The sequence below is a fragment of the Coregonus clupeaformis genome, chromosome 17 (assembly GCF_020615455.1).
Source record: "Coregonus clupeaformis isolate EN_2021a chromosome 17, ASM2061545v1, whole genome shotgun sequence".
Lineage (NCBI taxonomy): Eukaryota > Metazoa > Chordata > Actinopteri > Salmoniformes > Salmonidae > Coregonus > Coregonus clupeaformis.
The window spans coordinates 69,658,869-69,686,583 of record NC_059208.1 but is presented as its reverse complement, the minus strand read 5'-3'; the positions used below and the strand labels follow the sequence as shown (position 1 = coordinate 69,686,583).

The 27,715-nt window shown below is 43.2% G+C and overlaps 1 protein-coding gene across 1 annotated transcript in view; it reads right to left on the bottom strand.

Moving 5' to 3' along the window:
- Positions 1-27,715, bottom strand: part of LOC121585846 (FH1/FH2 domain-containing protein 3-like) — a 229,971-nt gene that overhangs the window by 46,464 nt on the left and 155,792 nt on the right. The window contains exons 5-8 of the mRNA XM_045226596.1: positions 25,204-25,309; positions 5,461-5,555; positions 4,427-4,538; positions 2,337-2,431 (exon numbers count right to left, since the gene is read on the bottom strand). Coding sequence (XP_045082531.1) covers positions 2,337-2,431; positions 4,427-4,538; positions 5,461-5,555; positions 25,204-25,309 — 408 coding nt within the window. The remainder of the gene's footprint in view (positions 1-2,336; positions 2,432-4,426; positions 4,539-5,460; positions 5,556-25,203; positions 25,310-27,715) is intronic.

Sequence of the window (27,715 nt, the reverse complement as noted above, 5' to 3'; positions counted from 1 at the left end):
AGAGAGAGATGAGAGAGAGAGATGAGAGAGAGAGAGAGAGAGAGAGAGATGAAGAGAGAGAGATGAAGAGAGAGAGAGATGAAGAGAGAGAGACAGATGAAGAGAGAGACAGATGAAGAGAGAGAGATGAAGAGAGAGAGAGAGATGAAGAGAGATGAAGAGATGAGAGATGAAGAGAGAGATGAAGAGAGAATATGAAGAGAGAGAGAGATGAAGAGAGAGAGAGATGAAGAGAGAGAGAGATGAAGAGAGATAGAGAGATGAAGAGAGATAGATATGAATAGAGAGAGAGAGATGAAGAGAGAGAGACAGATGAAGAGAGAGAGAGATGAAGAGAGAGAGAGAGATGAAGAGAGAGATGAGAGAGAGAGATGAAGAGAGAAGATGAGAGAGAGAGAGAGAGATGAAGAGAGAGAGAGATGAAGAGATAGAGAGATGAAGAGATAGAGATGAAGAGATAGAGAGATGAAGAGAGAGAGATGAAGAGAGAGGACAGATGAAGAGAGAGACAGATGAAGAGAGAGAGACAGATGAAGAGAGAGAGATGAAGAGAGATAGAGATGAGAGAGAGAGATGAAGAGAGATAGAGATGAAGAGAGAGATATGAAGAGAGAGAGATGAAGAGAGAGATGAAGAGAGAGAGAGATGAAGAGAGAGAGATGAAGAGAGATAGAGAGATGAAGAGAGATAGATAGAATAGAGAGAGAGAGATGAGGAGAGAGACAGATGAAGAGAGAGAAAGAGAGAGAGATGAGATGGAGAGAGAGATGAAGAGAGAGAGATGAAGAGAGAGAGATGAAGAGATAGAGAGATGAAGAGAGAGAGAGATGAAGAGAGAAGAGATGAAGAGAGAGATATGAAGAGAGATAGAGAGAGAGAGATGAGAGATGAAGAGATAGAGATGAAGAGAGAGAGAGATGAAGAGAGAGAGAGAGATGAAGAGAGAGAGAGAGATGAAGAGATAGAGAGATGAAGAGAGAGAGATATGAAGAGAGAGAGATATGAAGAGAGAGAGAGAGATGAAGAGAGAGAGAGATGAAGAGAGAGAGAGATGAAGAGAGATAGAGATGAAGAGAGATAGAGATGAAGAGATAGAGAGATGAAGAGAGAGAGAGTGAAGAGAGAGAGACGATGAAGAGAGAGAGACAGATGAAGAGAGAGAGACAGATGAAGAGAGAGAGAGAGTGAAGAGAGATAGAGATGAAGAGAGAGAGAGAGATGAAGAGATAGAGAGATGAAGAGAGAGAGATATGAAGAGAGAGAGATATGAAGAGAGAGAGAGAGATGAAGAGAGAGAGAGATGAAGAGAGAGAGAGATGAAGAGAGATAGAGAGATGAAGAGAGATAGATATGAATAGAGAGAGAGATGAAGAGAGAGAGACAGATGAAGAGAGAGAGAGATGAAGAGAGAGAGATGAGATGGAGAGAGAGAGAGGGATGGAGAGAGAGAGATGAAGAGAGAGAGAGAGATGAAGAGATAGAGAGATGAAGAGAGAGAGATATGAAGAGAGAGAGAGAGATGAAGAGAGAGAGATGAAGAGAGAGAGATATGAAGAGAGAGATATATGAAGAGAGAGAGAGATGAAGAGAGAGAGAGATGGAGAGATGAAGAGAGATAGAGAGATGAAGAGAGAGAGATGGAGAGAGAGAGATGAAGAGAGAGAGATGAAGAGAGAGAGAGATGAAGAGAGAGAGAGATGAAGAGAGAGAGAGATGAAGAGAGAGAGAGAGATGAAGAGAGAGAGAGAGATGAAGAGAGAGAGACAGATGAAGAGAGAGAGAGATGAAGAGAGAGAGATGAGATGGAGAGAGAGAGAGATGAAGAGAGAGAGAGAGAAGAAGAGAGAGAGAGATGAAGAGAGAGAGAGATTAAGAGAGAGAGAGATGAAGAGAGATAGAGAGATGAAGAGATAGAGAGATGAAGAGATAGAGAGATGAAGAGAGAGAGAGATGAAGAGAGAGAGACAGATGAAGAGAGAGAGACAGATGAAGAGAGAGAGACAGATGAAGAGAGAGAGAGATGAAGAGAGATAGAGATGAAGAGAGAGAGAGATGAAGAGAGAGAGAGATGAAGAGAGAGAGATGAAGAGAGAGAGAGAGAGAGAGAGAGAGAGAGAGAAGAGAGAGAGATGAAGAGAGAGAGAGATGAAGAGAGAGAGAGAGATGAAGAGAGAGAGAGATGAAGAGAGAGAGAGATGAAGAGATAGAGATGAAGAGAGAGAGATGAGATGAAGAGAGAGAGAGAGAGAGATGAAGAGAGAGATATGAAGAGAGAGAGAGAGATGAAGAGAGAGAGAGATGAAGAGAGAGAGAGATGAAGAGAGAGAGAGACCCACCTTGTTGATGAGGCTCATGGCATATACCAGCAGCTCTGTGTCCACCCCATCCTTCTCCTCCAGAATCTCCATGGCATTGGACCACAGCTTACAGCCTGCACCACAAATCACACACCACACAGTTGGTCCAAAGGTACCACAATCCAGCTACGCTCTGCATGCAAATTAACCATACAGACAGAGAAAAGACACGTTTAACTGAACAATATGGAAACCAGGAGTAGATCATGTAATATTAGACTAATAGACGCTGAAACAGTAATGATATCAGCAGTAGATCATGTAATATTAGACTAATAGAAGCTGAAACAGTAATGATATCAGGAGCAGATCATGTAATATTAGACAAATAGAAGCTGAAACAGTAATGATACCAGGAGTAGATCATGTAATATTAGACTAATAGAAGCTGAAACAGTAATGATATCAGGAGCAGATCATGTAATGTTAAACTAATAGAAGCTGAAACAGTAATGATATCAGTAGATTATGTAATATTAGACTAATAGAAGCTGAAACAGTAATGATATCAGTATATCATGTAATATTAGACTAATAGAAGCTGAAACAGTAATGATATCAGGAGCAGATCATGTACAGTTAGACTAATAGAAGCTGAAACAGTAATGATATCAGTAGATGATGTAATATTAGACTAATAAAAGCTGAAACAGTAATGATCAGTAGATCATGTAATATTAGACTAATAGAAGCTGAAACAGTAACGATATCAGGAGCAGATCATGTAATGTTAGACTAATAGAAGCTGAAACAGTAATGATATCAGGAGCAGATCATGTAAAGTTAGACTAATAGAAGCTGAAACAGTAATGATATCAGGAGTAGATCATATAATATTAGACTAATAGAAGCTGAAACACTAATGATACCAGGAGTAGATCATGTAATATTAGACTAATAGAAGCTGAAACAGTAAAGATATCAGGAGCAGATCATGTAATATTAGACTAATAGAAGCTGAAACAGTAATGATATCAGGAGCAGATCATGTAATATTAGACTAATAGAAGCTGAAACAGTAATGATATCAGGAGCAGATCATGTAATGTTAGACTAATAGAAGCTGAAACCGTAATGATATCAGGAGTAGATCATGTAATATTAGACTAATATAAGCTGAAACAGTTATGATATCAGGAGCAAATCATGTAATATTAGACTAATAGAAGCTGAAACAGTAATGATATCAGTAGATCATGTAATATTAGACTAGTAGAAGCTGAAACAGTAATGATATCAGGAGCAAATCATGTAATATTAGACTAATAGAAGCTGAAACAATAATGATATCAGTAGATCATGTAATATTAGACTAGTAGAAGCTGAAACAGTAATGATATCAGGAGTAGATCATGTAATATTAGACTAATATAAGCTGAAACAGTAATGATATCAGTAGATCATGTATTATTAGACTAATAGAAGCTGAAACAGTAATGATATCAGGGGTAGATCATGTAATGTTAGACTAATAGAAGCTGAAACAGTAATGATATCAGTAGATCATGTAATGTTAGACTAATAGAAGCTGAAACAGTAATGATATCAGGAGCAGATCATGTAATGTTAGACTAATAGAAGCTGAAACAGTAATGATATCAAGGGTATATAATGTACAGTTGGACTCGTATTACCAAGTTGGAGGCAGCTCAAGTGTCCCGAACAGTTTCCAGGGTAGTGTGTGTGTGTGTGTGTGTGTGTGTGTGTGTGTGTGTGTGTGTGTGTGTGTGTGTGTGTGTGTGTGTGTTTAAGGCAGCGCTGCAGTCAGACAGTGGGGTCATGGACCGTCTCAGTCTCACCCAGAGCTCCTGGTGTTAGGTTCTCTCTCCTTACACAGCCACAGGAGTGATGGGCTTAGACAGAGTTGAGACACACACACACACACACACACACACACACCTCACCCCGCTACTGGAGAGGACACAATGTGGAGCTTTTACAGAGGCAGGTAACTGAACCCCACCACCAGGGGAGAGATTTACAGTCTTTTTCAATAAACACACCCACTTACCTCCCGTGGTGTCTACAATGTGTGTGTGTGTGTAGGGTAGTTGTCTGGTCTCTCCTACCTCTCTTGGTGTCCACGGTGTTGACAGCCTGGATGAGCAGGGCAGCGTTGGGCTCAGTGTACTCCACAAACACCAGTAACAGTTTCAGAGCTGTCTTCACTACCAGACGGAACTACACACACACACACACACACACACACAAGCAGAGCAGAAACAGGTTTTATGCACCAGGGACCACACCAATCTCATTCTGCATGTTATAACTATATAGTCACAATAACATCCCTGGCTTCAGTCACCAGCGAGGTACAGCATGCATGTTAACCCCTGATAGGGTTTAAATGTGACCAACAAGGTACAGCATGCATGTTAACCCCTGATAGGGTTTAAATGGGTCATTACATAGTGCCTGATAAGAGGTTTTCCTGCTCTGACTGCCCTGAGTGGTTGAGATAATGGCCTGATAGGATGTATAGGAAATAAGGGAACAGGGATTGTACTTGTAGGGGTGAATAATGCCGAGGCATGGTACAGCCAGAACGTAAAGCCAGAAAAGAGAAAGAAAGACAGAGAAATAGAGAAAAAAAACTAAGGGATGTTAAGATCTGTGTCTAATAAAGTGAGTGCCTGGCCGGGACATGATCAAAACCATGCTGTGTGTTACACTTGGCCAGGAAGAAGGAGCAGAGGAGAGAAGAATCGGTTAGAGCAGGAAATGCAGGGAGACACCCTCGCCCAGAGGAGAAAGAGGGAGAGAGAGAGCGAGAGAGAGAGAAAGAGAGAGAGGACAGCGAGAGAGAAAGAGAGGCGAGAGAGAAAGAGAGGACAGAGAGAGAGAGAGGAGAGAGGGGACAGAGAGAGAGAGAGAGAGAGAGAGAGAGAGAGAGAGAGAGAGAGAGAGAGAGAGAGAGGGGACAGAGAGAGGGGACAGAGAGAGGGGGATTGAAGGGAGAAAAAAGGTCGACCTGGCCATCAGAGGGCTGGGGAGAGCTGTCACACCACCAAGGAAGTCGGTCTTGCATGTTTTACAGTCGTTAGATGGTCAAATGCAAAAGTACAATGATATTTCCTTTGCAGGTAACTTTGTACTGTACCTTGGATCCAACGAGTGTGTAAAGCCATTGGACGGTATCGTTGTGACTTATGAGGCCGTTCATTCCATCCACATACAGCATGATCTGTCCCAGAGCTGGAGAGAGAGCGAGAGAGAGAGAAAGAGAGAGAGAGACGGAGAGAGAGAGAGACGAGAGAGAGAGAGAGAGAGAGAGAGAGAGAGAGAGAGAGAGAGAGAGAGATAGATGCTTGTTTCTGCAGCTCTGTGTTGTCATAAAAATACCAGGAGAACAAAGGAAAGATGGGTCTGTCTGTGCAGGGCAGGCAGTGCTGTGGCTCTCCCTCCCCTCTATCTTGGTTAGACACACATCTGCCATTCCAGTTATGTTATTCTCTTCTCTTTGCCACAAGACTGACTGCACAGACCCTTATCCATCTGTCCTGCACATCACCCCCAAGAGTGGAAAAAAAACCCACAATTCCTCACTGATGTTTCCCTGTTCTCAATAGAATTATATGAGCCTCTAAAGAGGGTGACTCATGTGAGGTAGAGTATGTTGGACCAGTTAGGAAGAGATAACTAACTCCTTAGGAGAGAGCCAGCAAGGACATCACCATGGGGACACAAAACACTGGACAAGACGTTAAGAAGAATCCCCACTCCCCATAATACCAAATCCAAGCCAAGTCATATGAGTGACATGAGAGAGGGATGAAAAGGGAGGGAGGGAGAGATGGAGCTACAGAACATCAATAGTGGTAGACAAGGGATCTTTCCTTTCCTTGACATGGAGACAATGCTAACCAGATTGTCACTAACGTTGGAGTGCCTCTGACCCAGCTCCAGCTGCACTGCAGACATACACTATGAGGAGACAGACGGATTCCCCCATTCATGCAAAGTGAGTTACCAACACTGTATGAGCAGAAAGTTTAACAACATCTGATATGAACACAAAGTGAACATATCCATTCATTTCAGATTGCTATGAAGTCAGAATAATGATATTCTACATAATGACAGATATGATCTACAGTTGAACCAATGCCAGATGACAACACAGAGATACTGAACAAGTGGGTTCTATCTTTGACTGGGTTGTTTTCATCTGCCGTGTCTAACTGTCTGTGTGATGGAGGGTTCTGTGTCTGCAGGTGGTTGCTAAGGGTTACTATAATTAGCAGACCCAGTTGACTGTGGAAACAATGACACATTCCAGCCATGCTTGGATAAGACAAATTCCAGCCATTCTTTGATAAGACACATTCCAGCCATTCTTTGATAAGACACATTCCAGCCATGCTTGGATAAGACACATTCCAGCTATGCTTGGATAAGACACATTCCAGCCATGCTTGGATAAGACACATTCCAGCCATGCTTGGATAAGACACATTTCAGCCATGCTTGGATAAGACTTCAGCCATGCTTGGATAAGACACATTCCAGCCATGCTTGGATAAGACACCCCCATGCTTGGAGAACACATATTCCAGCCATGCTTGGATAAGACACATTCCAGCCATGCTTGGATAAGACACATTCCAGCCATGCTTGGATAAGACACATTCCAGCCATGCTTTGATAAGACACATTCCAGCCATGCTTGGATAAGACACATTCCAGCCATGCTTGGAGAACACATATTCCAGCCATTCTTTGATAAGACACATTCCAGCCATGCTTGGATAAGACACATTCCAGCCATGCTTGGATAAGACACATTCCAGCCATGCTTGGATAAGACACATTCCAGCCATACTTGGGTAAGACAACCTGAGGAGATTTATCTGTGGGACAGATTGACAGGCTTCCACCACATAATGACCATGTTGTTTACTAGATTGTAGTACACCATCATCATCATCATCATCAAATATCACCTTATAATAACGATGTCCTGTTGTTATTGTTGAGAGTTGAATTTTACACGCACACACACACACACACACACACACACACACAAACACACAAACACAGATGTGCATTGCTGGTGTGAGAGAGTGGTCAGGGACAGGGACGTTAATCTACCACCACTCTGAGTAAATGTACCTAGCAGGCCCAGAGTCTTAAGACAGACATGGAACTCGAACAAAACATAACATTCAGCGGAGAAAAAGTGTCTGTCCAGTCCAGTCATCCCTCAACTTGTCAGACAGTCACAACTGAAAGGGAAATATTTGAGCAGCCTTGCTCACTGGACCCTGACACGACTTCCATTTGTAACAGGATACATAAATAAGGCTCATAACAGGAGCTGAGGGAACTTTATGGGAGGGCACTAAAAATGCAGCCTGGGCTTCCGTCCATTGAGGAGGGAAACAGAAAACGGGGAGAGGAGGAGAAAAGAGGAATATCCGTGGATAGGATCGGATTGAGCAAAGCACAAAAAAGCTCCCTTTTTTTTTAGGGAGTTGTTTTTTATAGGCTAAGAGTGAAATGCTCTGTGAGTTAACATTTTGGTTAAGTTAGTTTTGGGGGACCTGGACGAATTCACATAGAAATGTGACTTACAGATCTGTCATTCTCGTTGAAAGCGAGTCTAAGAAGCGGTAGCTCTATTCTATGTGCGCTATTTCTATGCTTCCCGTTCTTAAGTTTAATTTTTCCGTCTTTTACTTTCGGTTTTGTACACCAGCTTCAAACAGCTGAAAATACAATATTGAAAATATATTTCACAGCACCACTTTACACCACACTACAGACCACCTGGACCAGCACCACTTTATACCACTACAGAACACCGGGATCAGCACCACTTTACACCACTACAGACCACCGGGACCAGTACCACTTTACACCACACTACTGGGCAGAGCACCAGTTGCTCTCTCTGTAACTGTATATTGAGATACAAGATAAACAGGGGGTGAAAAGACCAAGTATAAACATACATGATACATCTAACGCTGGACAACTTGTGGGGGTCTGTCTGTCTGTCAGTCTGTGTGAGTCTGGTTACTGACAGATGTCTGTGTCGTTGTGAGAATGTCTGAGGAAAACAGTCTGGAAACCCATAAAAAATAAGTTAAAATGTGGAAGAATACTTGTCATGCATGTGTGTTTCGGGACAACATTTATTTCTGATCAATGTAAAATAATTTTGGATAAACTGATTTTCATATTCAACCACAAGTAATTTTCCATACTGTATGTCACTTGAGTATTCGAAAGAGAAAAAAATATACTATTTGAACCCAGGTCTGCCTCAGAGCACAGTGTTGGGTGCCAATTTCCCATTCTGAGGAGTCAAAACGTGAACTGTTTCAGTGGAACTACAAGGATGGGGCTGCAGACCAGACCCAGGCTACTGTTGTATGTTCATCCCATCCCATGCGTGGGGGTATGACAAATGATGAATGTGCTGCCTGCTCCGTTTGGGGCCAAGATTCCCAGGTGCAGCTGTACTGTCTATCTCTTTGGTGGTGTCCCAAATGGCACCCTATTCCCTACATAGTGCACTACTCTTGACTAGAGCCCTTTGGGCCCTGGTAAAAAGTAGTGCAGTATGTAGGGAATAGGGTGCCATTTCGGACGCAGCCTGTCTGTCTGTCAGTCTGTCCATCCACTGCTGCTGCTTACCAATCAGGCCTATTTACTCACAACATGTCAGGACAGAACATTCCACACACTCTTCCTCTCTCTTCACTGGAACGACAGAAGAGTGTGTGTGTGTGTGTGTGTGTGTATGTGTAGAAGAGGGTTGTTTTTTCAGAAGAGTGTTTGGAGTGAGCAAATGTACAGACAGACAGACAGAGTGCCTGCCGTATCAAAGCAGACCACATCAGAGTGTGCTTACTAAAACATGATTAACCCTCCTCAGTCAGAGGAGACAGTAGCGAGAGCCTGCCGCCCTCTCCTGCGACTCACCCCTCTGCTATGACAGTGGGGCTGACAGAGGAGTGACTGAGGTAATGAGTTAATATACAGATGTTCATCTAGCGTGACTTTGTAATGAATTCTTACAGTATGTGTTGTGACAAGGGATCTATGCGGCTTGTGAGAAGTGGATTATAAAGTGAGAATGAACGAGCCGCCCAACAATGCGAAACACGTCAAACTTTGATTTCTCTCTCTCTCCATACCAATATTTTGGTGTCAGGTTTCATATGTTGCACGGTTGTGTTATCAATGAGGAAACTGGTTCCATCTGTCTTCATGCTCTAACCACCTATCCCTCCAATGAACTTAACATGTGTCCCACTGTAAAGCAAACATAAGAGCTCTGAAGCCTACGAAGATAACCACACGATTGATTGATAATGGTCATGACCTTATCTTGGTACCTCTTACTGATTGATAATGGTCGTGACCTTAGCTTGGTACCTCTTACTGATTGATAATGGTTGTGACCTTATCTTGGTACCTCTTACTGATTTATAATGGTCGTGACCTTAGCTTGGTACCTCTTACTGACAAATAATGGTTGTGACCTTAGCTTGGTACCTCTTACTGATTGATAATGGTCGTGACCTTATCTTGGTACCTCTTACTGATTGATAATGGTCGTGACCATAGCTTGGTACCTCTTACTGATTGATAATGGTCGGCCTTTTTTACTGTTGATATTTGACCTTAGCTTGGTACCTCTTACTGATTGATAATGGTCGTGACCTTATCTTGGTACCTCTTAGGCCACATGGGTCTTTTTAAGTTGGCAGCTGACCTTTGACCCAAAATATTATTCTAAGTGTCTTATCTGTGCAGCACACCTTTGCAGACCAGACCACAGTATCTACTGACTGAACTGCCGGTACATTCACAGGAATGTCCATTAACGACAGTTAGGTGAGAAGTGATAGGTCTCTAATGAGGCTCTTTACGCTTGTGGTTACAGAACATCAATGTTCTCTTTAATGACAGTACACACCTTAGTGATGATTCAGAGTAGCAACAATCAATAGAAAAGTTAAAATATTAATGGAACAAAACATCATGTAAAAGACTGTACTAGGTGTATCAGCTACATTTAAGAGTCTGGTGGGAAATGGTTTTAGGAAACATTAAATCAGCAATCACCTGATAACTTCTGAGAAGTCCCAGCAATTGAAAATTATTTCCACATCGTTGTGAATCAATTACCCATGAAACAGACCTGGAAAAAACAATTGGGAAACCAGGAAAAAGTAACTTGCTTATTGCAGCTGTGGTGGCTATTGTTGTTGTGATCATAATCATTTCATAATGGCACACTTCCCATTCCAGGTCAACTCCCACTCAACTTAAAAAGCAAACGTGGAACATTGCAGATAGAATGTCATGAATAGAGCGGACCTGATACCTTATTCTACATGTTAGAAAGGCATGTTATGTTCTATATAATGTATTTATATCTGAAGGTTCCATAAAGTTATGTCCTGCTGAGCATTCAACAACATTGGCCCTGCGTATTGTACTGTAATGTGTGATTGTTACCGGCATGCAGAGCAGAGTGGAGCTATAGAGGTGAACCCCCTGATCCAGAATCTGGTCTTTGTTCTGTAATAGTGCAGCAGACACCCATCAATAACTCCAGGAGAGAGTAATTAGAAGAGCATGTACAGACCAGGACTCCTTCCTTTCCTTCTGCCTGCCAGCCTCAGACACTGATGTCATGACAACAATGTGGGCCTTCATCGCTAGTAATCAAGAGCAGTTCTATAGTTCTACAGTGCCTCACACAAAGAACAACAATAACATAGCTCAGTTCAGTTCGGTCCCCCGGCCTGCCCTCCCTGCATGTGGATTGTCAAGTAATGAGAAGCTGGCAGACAACAGCATGCCTTCAAAGTGAAGTGATTAGAATTTAAATGGAGGGAAGGTGTTGGGAAAAGAGAGAGAGAGTGAAAAAAATATGTTTACATTGTGTATACCCAGGGTTGAAAATAAAATAAACTTGGAAGTGTTCAATGAGCAAGCCCTGGCATCTGGTCTTCAGTCTCTCACTATAGTTCTTTCAATCAACTTAGTCTCTCTCAGAGGCTGTGACTGCCGGTGCTTGAGGTGCATTGACCTGTAGGGGTAGCACAGAGCCAGACTGGGGAAAAATAGACTACTGAGCTGAGCCAAGTCGAGTCGAGCTATACAGCACTGGCCTGGTTACACTTTAACCCTAGTTGCTGGAACCATGCTAGAAAGGAAATAAAATAAGCCATCCAGCATAGTTTGGGTCGACACAATAGTGAATAAGCCATCCAGCATGGTTTGGGTCGGCACAATAGTGAATAAGCCATCCAGCATGGTTTGGGTCGGCACAATAGTATGATAAGGGTATAAGAAAGGAGAGGGAGACAGAGAGAGAGACACTTGGGTTGGTCCCTGTGACGAGAGAGAGAGAGCGAGAGAGAAAGAGCGACAAGGAGAGAGAGAACGAGAGAAAGTTGGGTTTGTCCATGAGAACCACAGCTCTGGCCTTGAGAGAGAGCGAGCGCGAGAGCGAGAGAGAGAGAACCAGAGGCAGGGGGAGTCTAGCCACTGAGGTCTGGAGGAAGCCTAGTTTTCAGGCCTCTCCCACTCCTTTAACCGCGGCAATTACACTCCAAAGCCCCAGGAATGTCCAGGAAGTGCCTCTCTACCACCAGAGAAGAGGTGAGATCCAATCCAGGATTAAGGTGACGACAATAAACGTGAGGGGCCTGACTAGAAAAAGTCCACTCTTACGGCCCAGAGCCCCCCCTCGATCAACCCTTCTCCAAAATCCTTCTTCCCCGTCCCACCCTCCAGTCAACCCCTCGTTGGCTGCTTGGATTCATTTACATTTCACATTTCACCAGAAACTGGGTCAGCCAAACATTCAAACTGTCTGTCAGCAAGCAACATTTATTTTATAAGGGCTTTTTGGGTCTCTGTCCAAATCGTTATCCTTTACAATACAACTTGTAACAGTCTCTTATCTGATTCTGCTCTTCATTAGCCCTGTATTCACACTGCACTCACGGCTCTGCAATGTGCCGGCCCATACCGGAGAACGCAGGCTTTGCCAGAAGTGCTTAAGCCAGGGTTTTTATTACAGTTACAGAGCTATAGGTTTCTCATACTAAACTCTCTGGGAGTGAAGGCTGGCTGAGAGAAATACCAAGGCTGCCTTCCACTTGGGGTCTTTTCTACTCTAGATGATGTGTGAGGCTTTTCCTCACTGGGCCCAATGAGTTAGTCTCCATTTGAGAGAGGACAGATTTCCTTTTGCTGCATGTCTGCTACCCCTCCCTCTTCTCCTTCTCCGATTGGGTTTTGATTTAGAATCTCTCCCTGGTAATGAGACAGCTTTATTACTTGGACCAATTAAATCCCTCTTTAAATGTTCTGCTCCAGTGCCATAAATTCACTGGGACCTCTTCATTAGATTTAGTCAATCAGCAGCCCTACTACTGATCACTGAAGCCATTACAGCCATGCTGCCTCAGCCAGTTCAAAGCTAGCACAGAGATAACACAAAGCTAGCACAGAGCTAACACAACGCTAGCACACACCTAACACAAAGTTAGCACAGAGCCAGTGGCGTAAAGTACTTAAGTAAAAATACTTCAAGTACTACTTAAGTAGTTTTTTGGGATATCTGTACTTTACTTTACTATTTATATTTCTGACTACTTTTACTTTTACTTCACTACATTCCTAAAGAAAATATTGTACTTTTTACTCCATACATTTTTCCTGGCACCCAAAAGTACTTGTTACATTTTGAATGCTTAGCAGGACAGGAAAATGGTCCAATTCACACACATCAAGAGAATATCCCTGGTCATCCCTACTGCCTCTTATCTGGCAGACTCACTAAACACACATGCTTCATTTGTAAATGATTTCTGAGTGTTGGAGTGTGCCCCTGGCTATCCGTAAATTAAAACAACAAGAAAATCGTGCCGTCTGGTTTGCTTAATATAAGGAATTTGAAATGATTTATACTTTTACTTTTACTTTGGATACATAGGTATATTTTAGCAATTACATTTACTTTTGATACTTAAGTATATTTAAAACCAAATACTTTTAGACTTTTACTCAAGTAGTATTTTACTGGGTGACTTTCACTTTTACTTGAGTAATTTTATATTCAGGTATCTTTACTATTACTCAAGTATGACAATTGGGTACTTTTTCCACCACTGCACAGAGCTAACACAAAGCTAGCACAGAGCTAACACAAAGCTAGCACAGACGTAACACAAAGCTAGCACAGAGCTAACACAAAGCTAGCACAGAGCTAACACAAAGCTAGCACAGACCTAACACAAAGCTAGCTAGCTGCCAGCCCCTACAGTATAAATCAACAGGGAGCTAGGGGGAGTGCATGCTCCCCATTCTCAGACGCCCTGCCAGTATTTTATGTTAATTTACGGTTAGGTCTATACAGGCCCAAATCCAATCACTCTGTGTATCCCCAAAAGACACACAAACAAGCAAACAAACAAAATGGACTAACAGCAGGAAGTGAAGGATGGAAACCGTGGAAACTGTTCCAGAGCTATGCTGAGCCAGGTCTGGCCGTCTCAGGGTATTACAGAGTAGTACTGTACAACAGGCAGAGGGTGCTGTCTGAACAGACAGCCAGGGAGTAGGCTCTAGCACACATCTCAAAGCTACTTTGGTTCAACACACAGGCAAAGGAAATCATTGTAGTATTATTGCAGTAATGGGACTATGATAAGCATTCTCTCTGTAAGTCCTGCACTGGAAAGTTGGCTGGCAATGGAAATAAAATTAGTACGGCTAAGACATTTGAGCTACCGGAGTGGGCCAAACTGATGTACAGTACTTTGCCCATTCAAAATGGAGAACTCATTGGAGAATAGCAATTGCATGAAATGCACTATCCTTGTAAAATGAACTGAAAGATGAGCTGTGGTAAATTGTTACAGCTCTTCTGTGAAAAGTGGTGTGTTGGCTCTGGTTTGACCGCCATATGCTGAAATCATTATTTAATTTTTTTGGTCATTTAGCAGACGCTCTTTTTTTTTTCATACTGGCCTCCCGTGGGAATCGAACCCACAACCCTGGCGTTGCAAGTGCCATGCCAACTGAGCTACACGGGGCCCCTACCCAAGAAACAGTCAACTGCTAGGCAGCATCGTCAGTACAGCAACCCACTGTTAATATGCCGACTGCCTGTTTTACTGTTGAAGTTGTTTTCCCCTTCATGAATCACAAAAACACTAAAGTGAGAGACTATCTGACGTGAGGGGCGAAAAAATCTACATGATATCAAAATAAACAGTGAAACATCTTTCTCTAAGTATGATTAGTTCAGATTCTATGATCAGCTGTCAAAATGTGTCTACATACTGTATGGAAGACATTCAATAAACTAGTCTGCAGCAGCCCCTTGGTTTACTGAAATCACACTAGGGGTTGAAAACATTGTCCTGGCCTTGTGCTGTGAGCGATAGTAGCAAATCAAATCAAATTTTATTTGCCACATGTACCGAATACAACAATTGTAGACTTTCCCGTGAAATGCTTACTTAACGAGCCCTTACCCAACAATGCAGTTAAAAAGTTAGAAAAGTAACAAATAGATAAAAAGAAAATAGTAACACAATAAAATAACATTTTAGCAGTCAGAATATATAGGCCAGCAGCCAGGTGGGGTTGAATTGGGTTCAGATGCTGGTTGTCTGCTGGTGTGTGGGGTTGAGGGGAAGGGAGTGCCGGGGCCTGAGAAAGGGAGAGGTGGAGGAGACTGTAGTCAGAGAGGAAGAGAGGCCCAACTCGGTGGAAAATCTGTCTCCCTCTAGCAGGTGGCGTTTTTTAATGGTTTCTCCCACCACAAAAATTGGTTTTTGTATGGAGGTCAATGAGAGACTGTCGAATTTGGTCAACAAAAACATTTATGGCTTATTTGCTACGTGAGATTTATTTGATCAAATAGAAGTTTTCTAATGCTCAAGTTGTTATGAGTGTACTGGTATACGTAGGACAGATGACATTCCAGCAACTTTGAGAAAAAACACTTTATATCGGAGTTGTCTCGTGATGGCTATGCATATTCATGGCATGAGGCTAGTAGCATAGCATCTCTCTCCATTGAATACAGGCGGTTGACGTCAAGAACCCTCATTGAATATTCAAAAAAGGATTACAATAAAGAGATGCATCCACCACTCCAAAGAAAGGATAGGTGGGAGCTAGACAGCCCGCTATGCCGCTTTAATTCATACACAGCCCCCAAAATCTCTCAGGACCAAACAAACATTGGAACACCAGCTTAACACTAACAGCACTGCATAGAGTTTGGATTCTGTATTCTAGTTCAAGATTCTAGGTAAAGTTTCAGTCATTCTGAACTGCCATTGTTAAATTAATTGGTAGTTCTTACCTGTACATTTTCCAGGAGGAAAGTAATTTTGTGATTGGGGGATAGGATAGCGCGCTACCATCAACGTGTGGTTCTCTGAGCCTCATTCGTTCTACAGCTGCGGGGGCACAGCTATGTCTAGTGAACTGACTTCACACAGAGGTCGTGGTTGAAGTCAAGTAGGTCGTGGTGGTCCCCCCCCCCTTTGCCCAGGGCATGGATTCTACAATGTTGACTCCAATGCTTCCCACAATTGTGTCAAGTAGGCTAGATTGGGTGGTGGACCATTCTTGATACACACAGGAAACTGTTGAGCGTGAAAAACCCAGCAGCGCTCCAGTTCTTGACACACTCAAACCGGTGCGCCTGGCATCTACTACCACAGGCACTTAAATATTTTGTCTTGACCATTCACCCTCTGAATGGCACACATACACAATCCATGTCTCAATTGTCTCAAGGCTTAAAAGGTATTCTTTAACCTGTCTCCTCCCCTTCATCTATACTGATTGAAGTGGATTTAACAGGTGACATCAATAAGGGATCATAGCTTTCACCTGGATTCACCTGGTCAGTCTACATCATGGAAAGAGCAGGAAAGAGTGTTCACACATAGACTGTGGTAACAGGAGTATGCAGTGGTAGTGTACTGTAAGGCCATGAGAGCTGTAGGAGACAGACTGGAAACTATGCAGTATGAACACAGCCAGGCCGTGCCATTCCCATGGGAGCTCATTATAAACCAGGACTCCACTTGGAGTTTCAGGATGCGTCCCAAATGGCACCCAATTCCATTTATAGTGCACTACTTTTGATCATGGCCCTGGTCAAATGTAGGGTCAACTGTAGGGCACTATAAAGGGAATAGGGTGCCATTTGGGACACAGACTTGTAGTTTGGGATTCAGTTGGTGCTCCAGTGACATTCCAGGTGATACCCTCCTGGCTCGAAACACAGGACGGAATCTGGGATCTGGGCCGCAGATCCAGAAAACCCCTCTCTCTCGCTCCCGTCCACCCACCCTTTCAGAGAAACCACATGGTGTGTGTGTGTGTGTGTGCAGTCTCCCTCCCGTCCAATTCTAAGGTCTCCCCTTTCACATTTCCTGAAGCCCCAAGGCATTGTGGGAGCTTTTCAACTGAAGTGGGCTTTCAGTGAATCATATTCTCCTGCAATACTGTCTTACATGATAACACGCATGCACACACACACACACTCACTCACACACACACACACACACACACACACACAAACACAAACACACACTTAGTCAGGTCAATACAGTATGGAAATATTTATCTATCCGACGGGGCACAGTAGGGGTCTCCCTCCTCTAGGACAGACAGCCTATAACACAGCCAGACAGAACAATACACACTGTTTCCAACCGGGATCGCTAACACTACCGTTACCCCATCCACGCATGGCCTTTCACTTAGGATGCGTCCCAAATGGCACCCCATTCCCTGTATAGTGCACTACTTCTGACCAGAGCCCTATAGAGTGTATATAGCCCTATGGACCCTGGTCAAAAAGTAGTGCCCTATAAAGAGAATAGGGTGCTATTTGGGACACACCCTTACAGAGCAGCATAGCCAATCTGCTGCACAAACCAGGGGGAGGGAAGCAGTAGGGCTGCACCAGCATTTGAAGTATTTCAGAAAACTGTTTCTGTATGTCAGGGTATATTAGGCCAGTGGTCACATTACAGAGTGGTAACATTAACATATTAACATTACAGAGTGGTCACATTAACATTACAGAGTGGTTACATTACAGAGTGGTCATATTAACATTACAGAGTGGTCATATTAACATTACAGAGTGGTCACATTAACATTACAGAGTGGTCACATTAACATTACAGAGTGGTCACATTAACATTACAGAGTGGTCATGTTACAGAGTGGTTACATTAACATTAGAGTGGTCACATTAACATTACAGAGCGGTCACATTAACATTACAGAGTGGTCACATTAACATTACAGAGTGGTAACATTAACATTACAGAGTGGTCACATTAACATTACAGAGTGGATACATTAACATTACAGAGTGGTCATGTTACAGAGTGGTCACATTCACATTACAGAGTGGTCATATTAACATTACAGAGCGGTCACATTACAGAGTGGTCACATTAACATTACATAGTGGTCACATTAACATTACAGAGTGGTCATATTAACATTACAGAATGGTGACATTAACATTACAGAGTGGTCATATTAACATTACAGAGTGGTCACAATAACATTACAGGGGTGGTCACATTAACATTACAGAGTGGTCATATTAACATTACAGGGGTGGTCACATTAACATTACAGAGTGGTCATATTAACATTACAGAGTGGTTACATTAACATTACAGAGTGGTCATGTTACAGAGTGGTCACATTAACATTACAGAGTGGTCATATTAACATTACAGAGCGGTCACATTACAGAGTGGGTACATTAACATTACAGAGTGGTTACATTACAGAGTGGTCATATTAACATTACAGAGTGGTCATATTAACATTACAGAATGGTGACATTAACATTACAGAGTGGTCATATTAACATTACAGAGTGGTCATATTAACATTACAAAATGGTCACATTAACATTACAGAGTGGTCACATTAACATTACAGAGTGGTCACATTAACATTACAGAGTGGTTAAATTAACATTACAGAGTGGTCATATTAACATTACAGAGTGGTCACATTAACATTACAGAGTGGTTACATTAACATTACCGAGTGGTCACATTAACATTACGGAGTGGTCACGTTAACATTACAGAGTGGTTACATTAACATTACATAATGGTCACATTATTATTACAGAGTGGTCACATTAACATTACAGAGCGGTTACATTAACATTACAGAGTGGTCACATTAACATTACCGAGTGGTCACATTAACATTACAGAGTGGTCATATTAACATTACAGAGTGGTTACATTAACATTACAGAGTGGTCATGTTACAGAGTGGTTACATTAACATTACAGAGTGGTCACATTCACATTACAGAGCGGTTACATTAACATTACAGAGTGGTCACATTAACATTACAGAGTGGTCACATTCACATTACAGAGTGGTTACATTCACATTACAGAGTGGTCATGTTACAGAGTGGTCACATTAACATTACAGAGTGGTCACATTACAGATTGGTCACATTAACATTACAGAGTGGTTACATTAACATTACCGAGTGGTCACATTAACATTACATAATGGTCGCATTATTATTACAGAGTGGTCACATTAACATTACAGAGCGGTTACATTAACATTACAGAGTGGTCACATTAACATTACAGAGTGGTCACATTAACATTACAGAGTGGTCATATTAACACAGGTGGAAGTATTACAGAAGCTGATGAAAAGGCCTCTACATGATGACAAGATATATGCTGATAATTATACTAAACTTGGTATGTATGGTATGCTATGGCATGACATCGTATGCTTTGTTATGCTATGCTTTGCTATGCTATGGTATATGGTATGGTATGGTATGCTATGCTATGCTATGCTGAAGACTGGTCATTCCATAATACAATATGTAGAACTCCAACCCATGGTGTGAGGACTGAATGACTGCTGTCCTGTGTGACAATAAAGTCCCAGATTAAGGGATGTACTGGGAGCAGTGTTCCAGGTCTCAGACAATTTAAGAGGCTATAAAACACTCGACTAGAGCCCATCTCCCTGGGTGCGTCCCAAATGACACCCTATTCCCTAGATAGTACACTACTTTCGACCAGGGCACATAAGTAATATGGTGCCCTTTGAGACATCCCCTCTCTCTCTCTGTGCTGAGCTCCCCCTGCATTGAGGAAGTCAGGGTGCTTTAACTTATGGCTAGACTCTAACAGACGTGTCATTAAAAGCAGGAGATCTCACAATGGTAGCAGCGTTCTACGGTCCTCCACAGCCAACAGACAGAGAGGGAGCGAGGTGGAGGGTGAGAGAGAGAGAGAGAGAGAGAGAGAGAGAGAGAGAGAGAGAGAGAGAGAGAGAGAGAGAGAAAAACCGAACTCGTAATGAATTGTGGGGCTTAACGTATTTGATATGCTGATACTTCTGGACAGAGTACAACATAACTCCCCTCCATCTGCGTAAGCATTACATTTACACCTGTCAGACAGCTACAGTATGCACTGTAATCTACATAGCTGGGTTCAAATAGTATTTGTTTTCTTTCAAATACTTTTAGTGTTTAATTTAGCCTGCCGAGAGTGCCAGATGGGTGGGGCTTGCACTTTTGGGAGTATTCAACAGGGTTCATTGCACCAGGCAAGCTCAATAAAGCACAGATAAAGTATTTTAAAGAAAACAAACACTATTTGAACCGAGGTGTGGTATGTAGGTTGCATGCAGGGAAGGATGCATGAGGTTTACCTCACAGGGATTAATAAATGTATAGAAGGTGTTTAAATTATTCATAAACACTCTAGCCAGGATTGCAGCTGCTATGACAGGTGTGTGAGGAATGTTCCTATACGTTCAGAAGTTCAACAAAAGTCCTCTCCAAGAAACACAACTATTCTGTAACTATGCTGTATGTACTCAAAGCCCAAGGCTTTGCATGACGAACAAAGAATGTGTCTAACTAGTCTTGGGGAAAAGCACTGGTAAACTTAAACTAACACTAGTTTACTGTACTGTACTGTATATAACAATATGAATATGTATACAGTATATGAATAGTGTCTTTTGGTGTCTTTCCAATATATTTCCCACCATTTTGCCCCCCTCACACAGTGCTCTTGTAGTATGTCCGGGGCCATGGCTGAGTTAGGGTTAGAGTTAGGGTGTGTGTGTGTGTATGTGTGCGTGCATGTGTGTGTGTTTGTGTGTGCAGCGAGAGCGAGTAAGGACTACGGTTAGTGTGCTGGGGACCAGATGACCCAGTATCCTCTGCAAAGGTGACCGCAGTCCCGTCCACGGTTCACACTGATAGGGTCATAAAGAGAACGCTAGCCAGCTCTCCCCCCGTCCCCTGGGCCTGAGAAAAGCAGGGCCGCCCTGGAGTCAATCAACCTCAGTGCTGCATGGAAGCCAGGTGTGAGGGGCCCGTTACACAGAGGGGCCTGGCCCGGTGCTGGACCGAACGACACCCTCACCACATCAACACAGGGACTGTTAACTGGCCGCAGGGAAGGAGGAGAGGGACGGAGTGAAATAAAGAACAGAGAGAGAGGGGGGAGGGTTGAAGGTGATGAGGGGTAGCATACAATTGAAGAGTGAGGAGTGAAATATCTACTGGTTACAGTGACTGCAATGTTCCACATACTTTTGGTCTTATCCCCTACTGGGAACCTGTTGTTTCTGTGATGTGGGTGTAGTGGTGTAGCTACATGTGTGACTACCTGGCTGCTGCTTTTTCATCAACAAACACTCAGCTCCCTCAGCTCTGTTGCTCCGTTGGTAAAAGATCATCCTGCAGCAACAGGAAATGGCAATTATTATGTGGAGTATAATTCATGGACATTTTTGAAGGGGTTGATGTATTTTTCATAAAATCAAGTCTGAAATTTCAATGTGGAAATTACAAACTTCAGAAGCCTTTTAAAACCTCAAATACACTATAAGTTTGAAATTGGCTGCTCTGACCGTGAGTTGAAGCATAGAAACTCTAAACCTGAAGAGTGTTCACGACAAAGCCCACGTGGTAAGTATAAGCAATGCTTAAAGGGATACTTTGAGATTTTTACAATGAAGCCTTTAGCCACTTCCCCGGAGTCAGATTAACTTGTGGATACCATTTGTATGTCTCTGTGTCCAGTATGAAGGAAGTTAGAGGTAGTTTTGCGAGCTTAGAATTCCCGTCATTGCTCATTTCGCTAACGTTAGTTAGCAACTTCCTTCAAACTGCATGCAGAGACATATAAATGGTGTGTGTGTGCACGTGTGTCTGTGTGTGTATGTGCGTGTGCGAGATCTCAGGGATCTTAATTATGCCCCACTAGGGAATCCCTGGGACAGAGGTTTTCTCAGAGTTTATAGGTGATCAGTGGTAAAGCAGGCATATCTAAACACACCAGCTCTGACCTGAGAGAGAGGGAGAGAGAGAGAGGGAGGGAGAGAGAGCGAGAGAGAGAGAGACAGAGAGAGAGAGAGAGAGAGAGAGAGAGAGAGAGAGAGAGAGAGAGAGAGAGAGAGGGCGAGAGACAAAGAGAGAGAAAGAGAGAGAGGGTGTATATGTGTGTCTTCCAAGATGTGCTCTGGAGAGGGAAAATGATCTACACCCTACATTTCCTCAGCTGGTCATGAGAAAATAGGTCAGGAGTTGAAGCAGGTTAAAGGTCAGGAGTTGAAGCAGGTTAAAGGGGCTTTCGGATCGGGCGAGCAATAGTTGTCATGGTAACGAGGGAAGACATGTGGGAAGGGAAGAGACAGGGCGGGGCAGCTACAGATGAAGGGATAAATAAACAGAACCCCAGAGAAACGAGAATAACCTGTGGACTCCACCCACATTCTGTTCGAAGTCTTCAACAGAGTGGTGGAGAAAAGGAAGGAGGTACAAAGGAGAGGGAAAAAGAAGTGGATGAATTCATGAAGTGGCCTCCTAACTCAGAGTACAGCGACAACTATAGCTCTTTAATGTGGTGGACTTTTAGGTTCCTAAGAGCCTTGTCTTCTCTCTCTCTCCCTTTCTCACCCCTCTCTCTTTCCCGGCCTCCCTCTCTCCCTCTCTCACCCCTCTCTCTTTCCCGGCCTCCCTCTCTCCCTCTCTCACCCCTCTCTCTTTCCCTGCCTCTCTCTCACCACTCTCTATTTCCCTGCCTCTCTCTCTCCCTCTCTCACCCCCCTCTCTTTCCCTGCCTCTCTCTCTCTCTCTCTCTCTTTCTCAGCATTTCTCTCAATCTCTCCTTATCCCCCTCTCTCTGTGGCTTGTTTGTACATTGAGAGGCAACAGCGAGTGATTTATCTGTCTGACTCAGAGACCAAGTTAAAAAGGGAGATGCTGGGGTTAGAGGTCAAATCCCTAACCATACAATGAGGTCAATGAGGGGTTGTAGGCCACACTGACAGCCAGCCCAGAAGGGTTATATCAGAGTTGTGTCACAGTCATCCTCTCTGACCCCTTTGATTTATTCTGATTCAAACAGGTCAGGAAGTAACAAGTCCAACAGACAGAGGAAACACGTTGGATAATGTTTAACTTAATTGAATCAACATGTGGAGACCATGATGTGATTTAGGCCTAACATGTGAACCATACCAGATAATGAAGGTCGTTTACAGTGAGATATGACTCTTGTTTAAGCTAAATGTAATAAATGAATACCAAAGTCAAAGAGGTGTCTGGGCTATGTAACCCAAAATTAATTGAAGCATCAGTCTTCTTCAGACATCGTTTCAGTTCCAAGCCTGTATCACGGCCCAAAGTCGTTAATAAAGTCTCTCTGACTTAATCATCAATAAAGCGACAAAACTTATTTTATTCCAAAGAGAGCGAGAGAGAGAGAGAGAGAGAGAGGCTGAAGAAGGAGAGAGCGAGAGAGAGAGAGAGAGAGAGAGGCTGAAGAAGGAGAGTGAGAGAGCGAGAGAGAGGGAGAGAGAGAGAGAGCGAAAGATGGAGAGACAGAGAGAGAGAGGGAAATTCGTTTTATGAACTGCAACATCCTGCCAGGACTTTTATTGGGAGCTTAAGAATGTGTGACCTGCCCTTAGCAACAGAGCCGCCTGTTAAATAGTGTCTGTGACCTTGTAGGTGGGTGTGTTGACCCCTCCCAGTTCCCCTACCATCACTACCTAACCTCTAAACACAGCTAGACCTGACTGCACACATACGCACGCACGCACACACACACACTTTAACATGGTCAACCTTTGACCTCCACAGACAAAGGACAGATACATTAATATCCAGATTCCTTATTGGTCTAATTTCCTTCCCCCATATTAACCATGACATACATTTACAGTTGTTTGTGTGTGTGTGTGTGTCCCCACAAGAATAGTAAACAAACAAAAATGTGTCCAACTGGGGACATTTTGTTAGTCACCACGAGGTCAAATGCTGTTTCTAGGGGGTTTAGGGTTAAGGTTAGAATTAGCGTTAGGGTTAGAATTACGTTAAGGGTTAGGGTTAGGCGCTAGGGTTAGTTTTAGGGTTAGGGTTAGGGTTAGGCGCTAGGGTTAGGTTTAGTGTTAGGGTTAAGGTTAGGTTTTTGGGTAAAGATTAGGGTTAGGGTTAAGGTTAGGGTAAGGGTAAGAGTACGGGTTAGGGTTAGGGGTTAGGGAAAATAGGATTTTGAATGGGACTGAATTGTGTGTCCCCACAAGGTTAGCTGTACAAGACTGCTGTGTGCGTGTGCATGCGTGTGTGTGTGTGTGTGTGTGTATCTGTGTGTGTGTCACCACCAAGCCAAACCATTAATTTAAATGAAGAATGTAAACACATGTGGTGGTCCTGGGTAGGTTTATGGAGACTGGCCTAACCCAAAGCGTCAATGTGTTGATTGGTACCATCCTGATTGATACCATCTCTGATTAATACCATCTCTGATTGATACTATCCTTGAGCAAGGCACTTAACCCTAATCTGCTCCCAGGGCTCCGTACCACTATAGCTGACCCTTTAAAACCAACACATTTCACTGCACCTACAGTATCTGGTTTATGTGACAATAAAACAAATATATTTTTGGATTGCCATGTAGTCATGTGTTGTACAGAGAGGGGTGGGTGGGGGACTGGGATAGGAGACTGTGCGTGTCAAATCAAATCAAATCAAATTGTATTTTTCACATGTGCCGAATACAACAGGTGTAGACCTTACAGTGAAATGCTTACTTACAAGCCCTTAACCAACAATGCAGTTTTAAGAAAGAATACCCCAAAAAATCACAAAAAAATACAATATAAAATAATACAAAATAAAAGTAACAAATAATTAAAGAGCAGCAGTAAAAATAACAATAGCGAGGCTATATACAGGGGGTACCAGTACCGACTCAATGTGTGGGGGCACCGGTTAGTCGAGGTAATTAAGGTAATATGTACATGTAGGTTGCCGTGCGGTAGCAGAGAGAACAGTCTATGACTAGGGTGGCTGGAGTCTTTGACAATTTTTAGGGCCTTCCTCTGACACCGCCTGGTTTAGAGGTCCTGGATGGCAGGTGATGTACTGGGCCGTACGCACTACCCTCTGTAGTGCCTTGCGGTTGGAGGCCGAGCAGTTGCCATACAAGGCAGTGATGCAATCCGTCAGGATGCTCTCGATGGTGCAGCTGTAGACCCTTTTGAGGTCTCCTTAGGGGGAATAGGATTTGTCGTGCCCTCTTCACGACTGTCTTGGTGTGTTTGGACCATGTTAGTTTGTTGGTGATGTGGACACCAAGGAACTTGAAGCTCTCAACCTGCTCCACTACAGCCCCGTATGTGTGTGTGTTTGTGTGTGTGTGTGTGTGTGTGTGTGTGTGTGTGTGTGTGTGTGTGTGTGTGTATGTGTATGTGTGAGTTACTACTGGTCTGTACATACCTCTGAGGATGTAATTCTGGTAGTTCTGGTCCGCTTCAGCCCCAACCTTGATTAGACATGTCAGTCCTTCAGACACCACAAACTCATGGACCAGGTCCTTGTCATCCTGAAGAGCAGAGAGAAGAGCAGTTTACGCCTGATTCTAACACATCATATAGTGTCCCAAATGGTACCCTATGAGCCCTGGTCAAAAGTAGTCCACAGAGAATAGGGTGCCATTTGGGACGCAACCCACAGTCTCTCTGTCACTGAGACACACAGCTAACAAATGAACACAGACGACTAGAGACTGGTCCTGTGCAATGAGTAGCAGTGATTCTATGGATGAGTCCTAAATAGCACAAGGTAGTGCACTATATAGGGAATAGGGCAGCATTTGGGACACACCCTAGGTATGATTTAGCATAATGGGACATGGATTAGGAAGTTATATGAGAGTGGTTTTTTGACGCCACAAATCTATAAAGACCTTTAAAGACATTTAAGAGCTCTTGTAGGTCTCATTTTTGTATCTACAGTATAATAATGACCTTTAAACTTTGCCAAGTATGGGCAATACAAGCATTACATTTAATTAAAGAGATTTATGGTATCCTTGACAACACATATCTCCATGACAGAAAGTAAGACTAAGTATGTTGTGCATTACTTTCACCAGGGACAAATTACCCAGCATGCTCCAAGCACCTCATTTCCTGTTGTCATGGCAACCCTGTGTTTTGTAGCTACCTTAAACATCGGTTGCTAAGTGCCTGTTACCGGCTAACAGAAAGAGCTCATCCAATTAGTGACAGAGAGGTGCTAAGAGCATTGCTGTCCCCGTTTAATGAATGGTTAGATGCCAACGAACCACTCGGCGCATGAGTGAGTGAGTGAGTGAGTGAGTGAGTGAGTGAGTGAGTGAGTGAGTGAGCGAGCAGTGAGCACACTTCGCATTGCTGATTTGGTATTACTGACCCAGACCACAACCCCCTCCATCTTAGATCCTTGCTGAAGTGAAGGGGAAACTCTGGGTTCACACCAAACAACTTCATTACATCAGGGTTGTTGAGTCTTAGCTGTGAAATAGTAGCCTATTGGCCCCCCCTGGGTGCACATTTTGGTTTTTGCCCTATCACTACACAGCTGATTCAAATAATCAAAGCTTGATGATGAGTTGATTATTTGAATCAGCTGTGTAGTGTTAGGGCAAAAAAACAAATCGTGCACCCAGGGAACGAGTAGGGAAACCCTGCTGTCAGGTTAATCATTACATTTTAGTAATTTAGCAGACGCTCTTATCCAGAGCGACTTACAGTTAGTGAGCGCATACATTATTTTTATTTTATTTTTCATACTGGCCCCCCGTGGGAATCGAACCCACAACCCTGGCGTTGCAAACGCCATGCTCTACCAACTGAGCTACATCCCTGCCGGCCATTCCCTCCCCTACCCTGGGCCAATTGTGCGCCGCCCCATGGGTCTCCCGGTCGCGGCCGGCTATGACAGAGCCAGGATTTGAACCAGGATCTCTAGTGGCACAGCTAGCACTGCGATGCAGTGCCTTAGACCACTGCGCCACTCGAGAGATGGTTACTGTAGGCTATGTACACACTGGGATCAGGACACCAGACATCAAAATACCTTCTGAACAGAATATTACAATAGGAAGGAATTTGTTTTGACCTTGTATATTAGGCCCAGTTGATACTGGGAAGAAAAATACTCCTCAGGAGTGAAATTCAATGTAGACAATGTGTCTAGGGAACTATGGATGGAGAAACCCTTTAATACTAGATCAGGACTGTCCTCTTACATACAAGAGGCATGGGGCCCTGTTGAATAACCTTCAATGCTGTGGCTATTCGCTAACGTTGTGGTTATTACCCTACAATAACATGATTAGCTCTAATCTAATTGATCCAATTGGATGAATGTATTTCTGAACAACAGGCTCCCAGCTTTTCTGAGTCTGTGTCCCAAATGGCACCCTATTCCCTATGTAGTGCACTACTTTTGAATAGAGTCCTATGAGACCCTGGTCAAAAGTAGTGCACTACATAGGGAATTGGGTGCCATTTGGGATGCACCCTGTAGAGTTAGCTTGTAGCCAAACACCCACTGGGAGAGCACTTGATACTGAACCATCTGATCTTAGCTCAGTGCTATTTCTTTATACTGAACCATCTGATCTGAGCTCAGTGCTATTTCTTTCACTTTGATGTCACCACACAACGTTTCATTGGCAGCCTGTCCAGTTTTGTAATATCAAAAGACCTTGGGGGAGCTAAATGAAAAAGCATGTTTTAGTGGACTGTTTATCTAAGTCTTTTTGACCCTACGCTGAATTTAAGGAATTAATACTAGACAAATGTGTTAAAATATTGAATAGGAGAACTAAGCCCACTGTAGCAGTGCTTCGATACTGGAATATAATGAAAAACACAGTATTATCATAACCCTGAAATACATTGTGAATGGCCCTGTGATATTTATGTGTTTCTGCTGAGTTTGTCTCCTATACAGTGCCTTG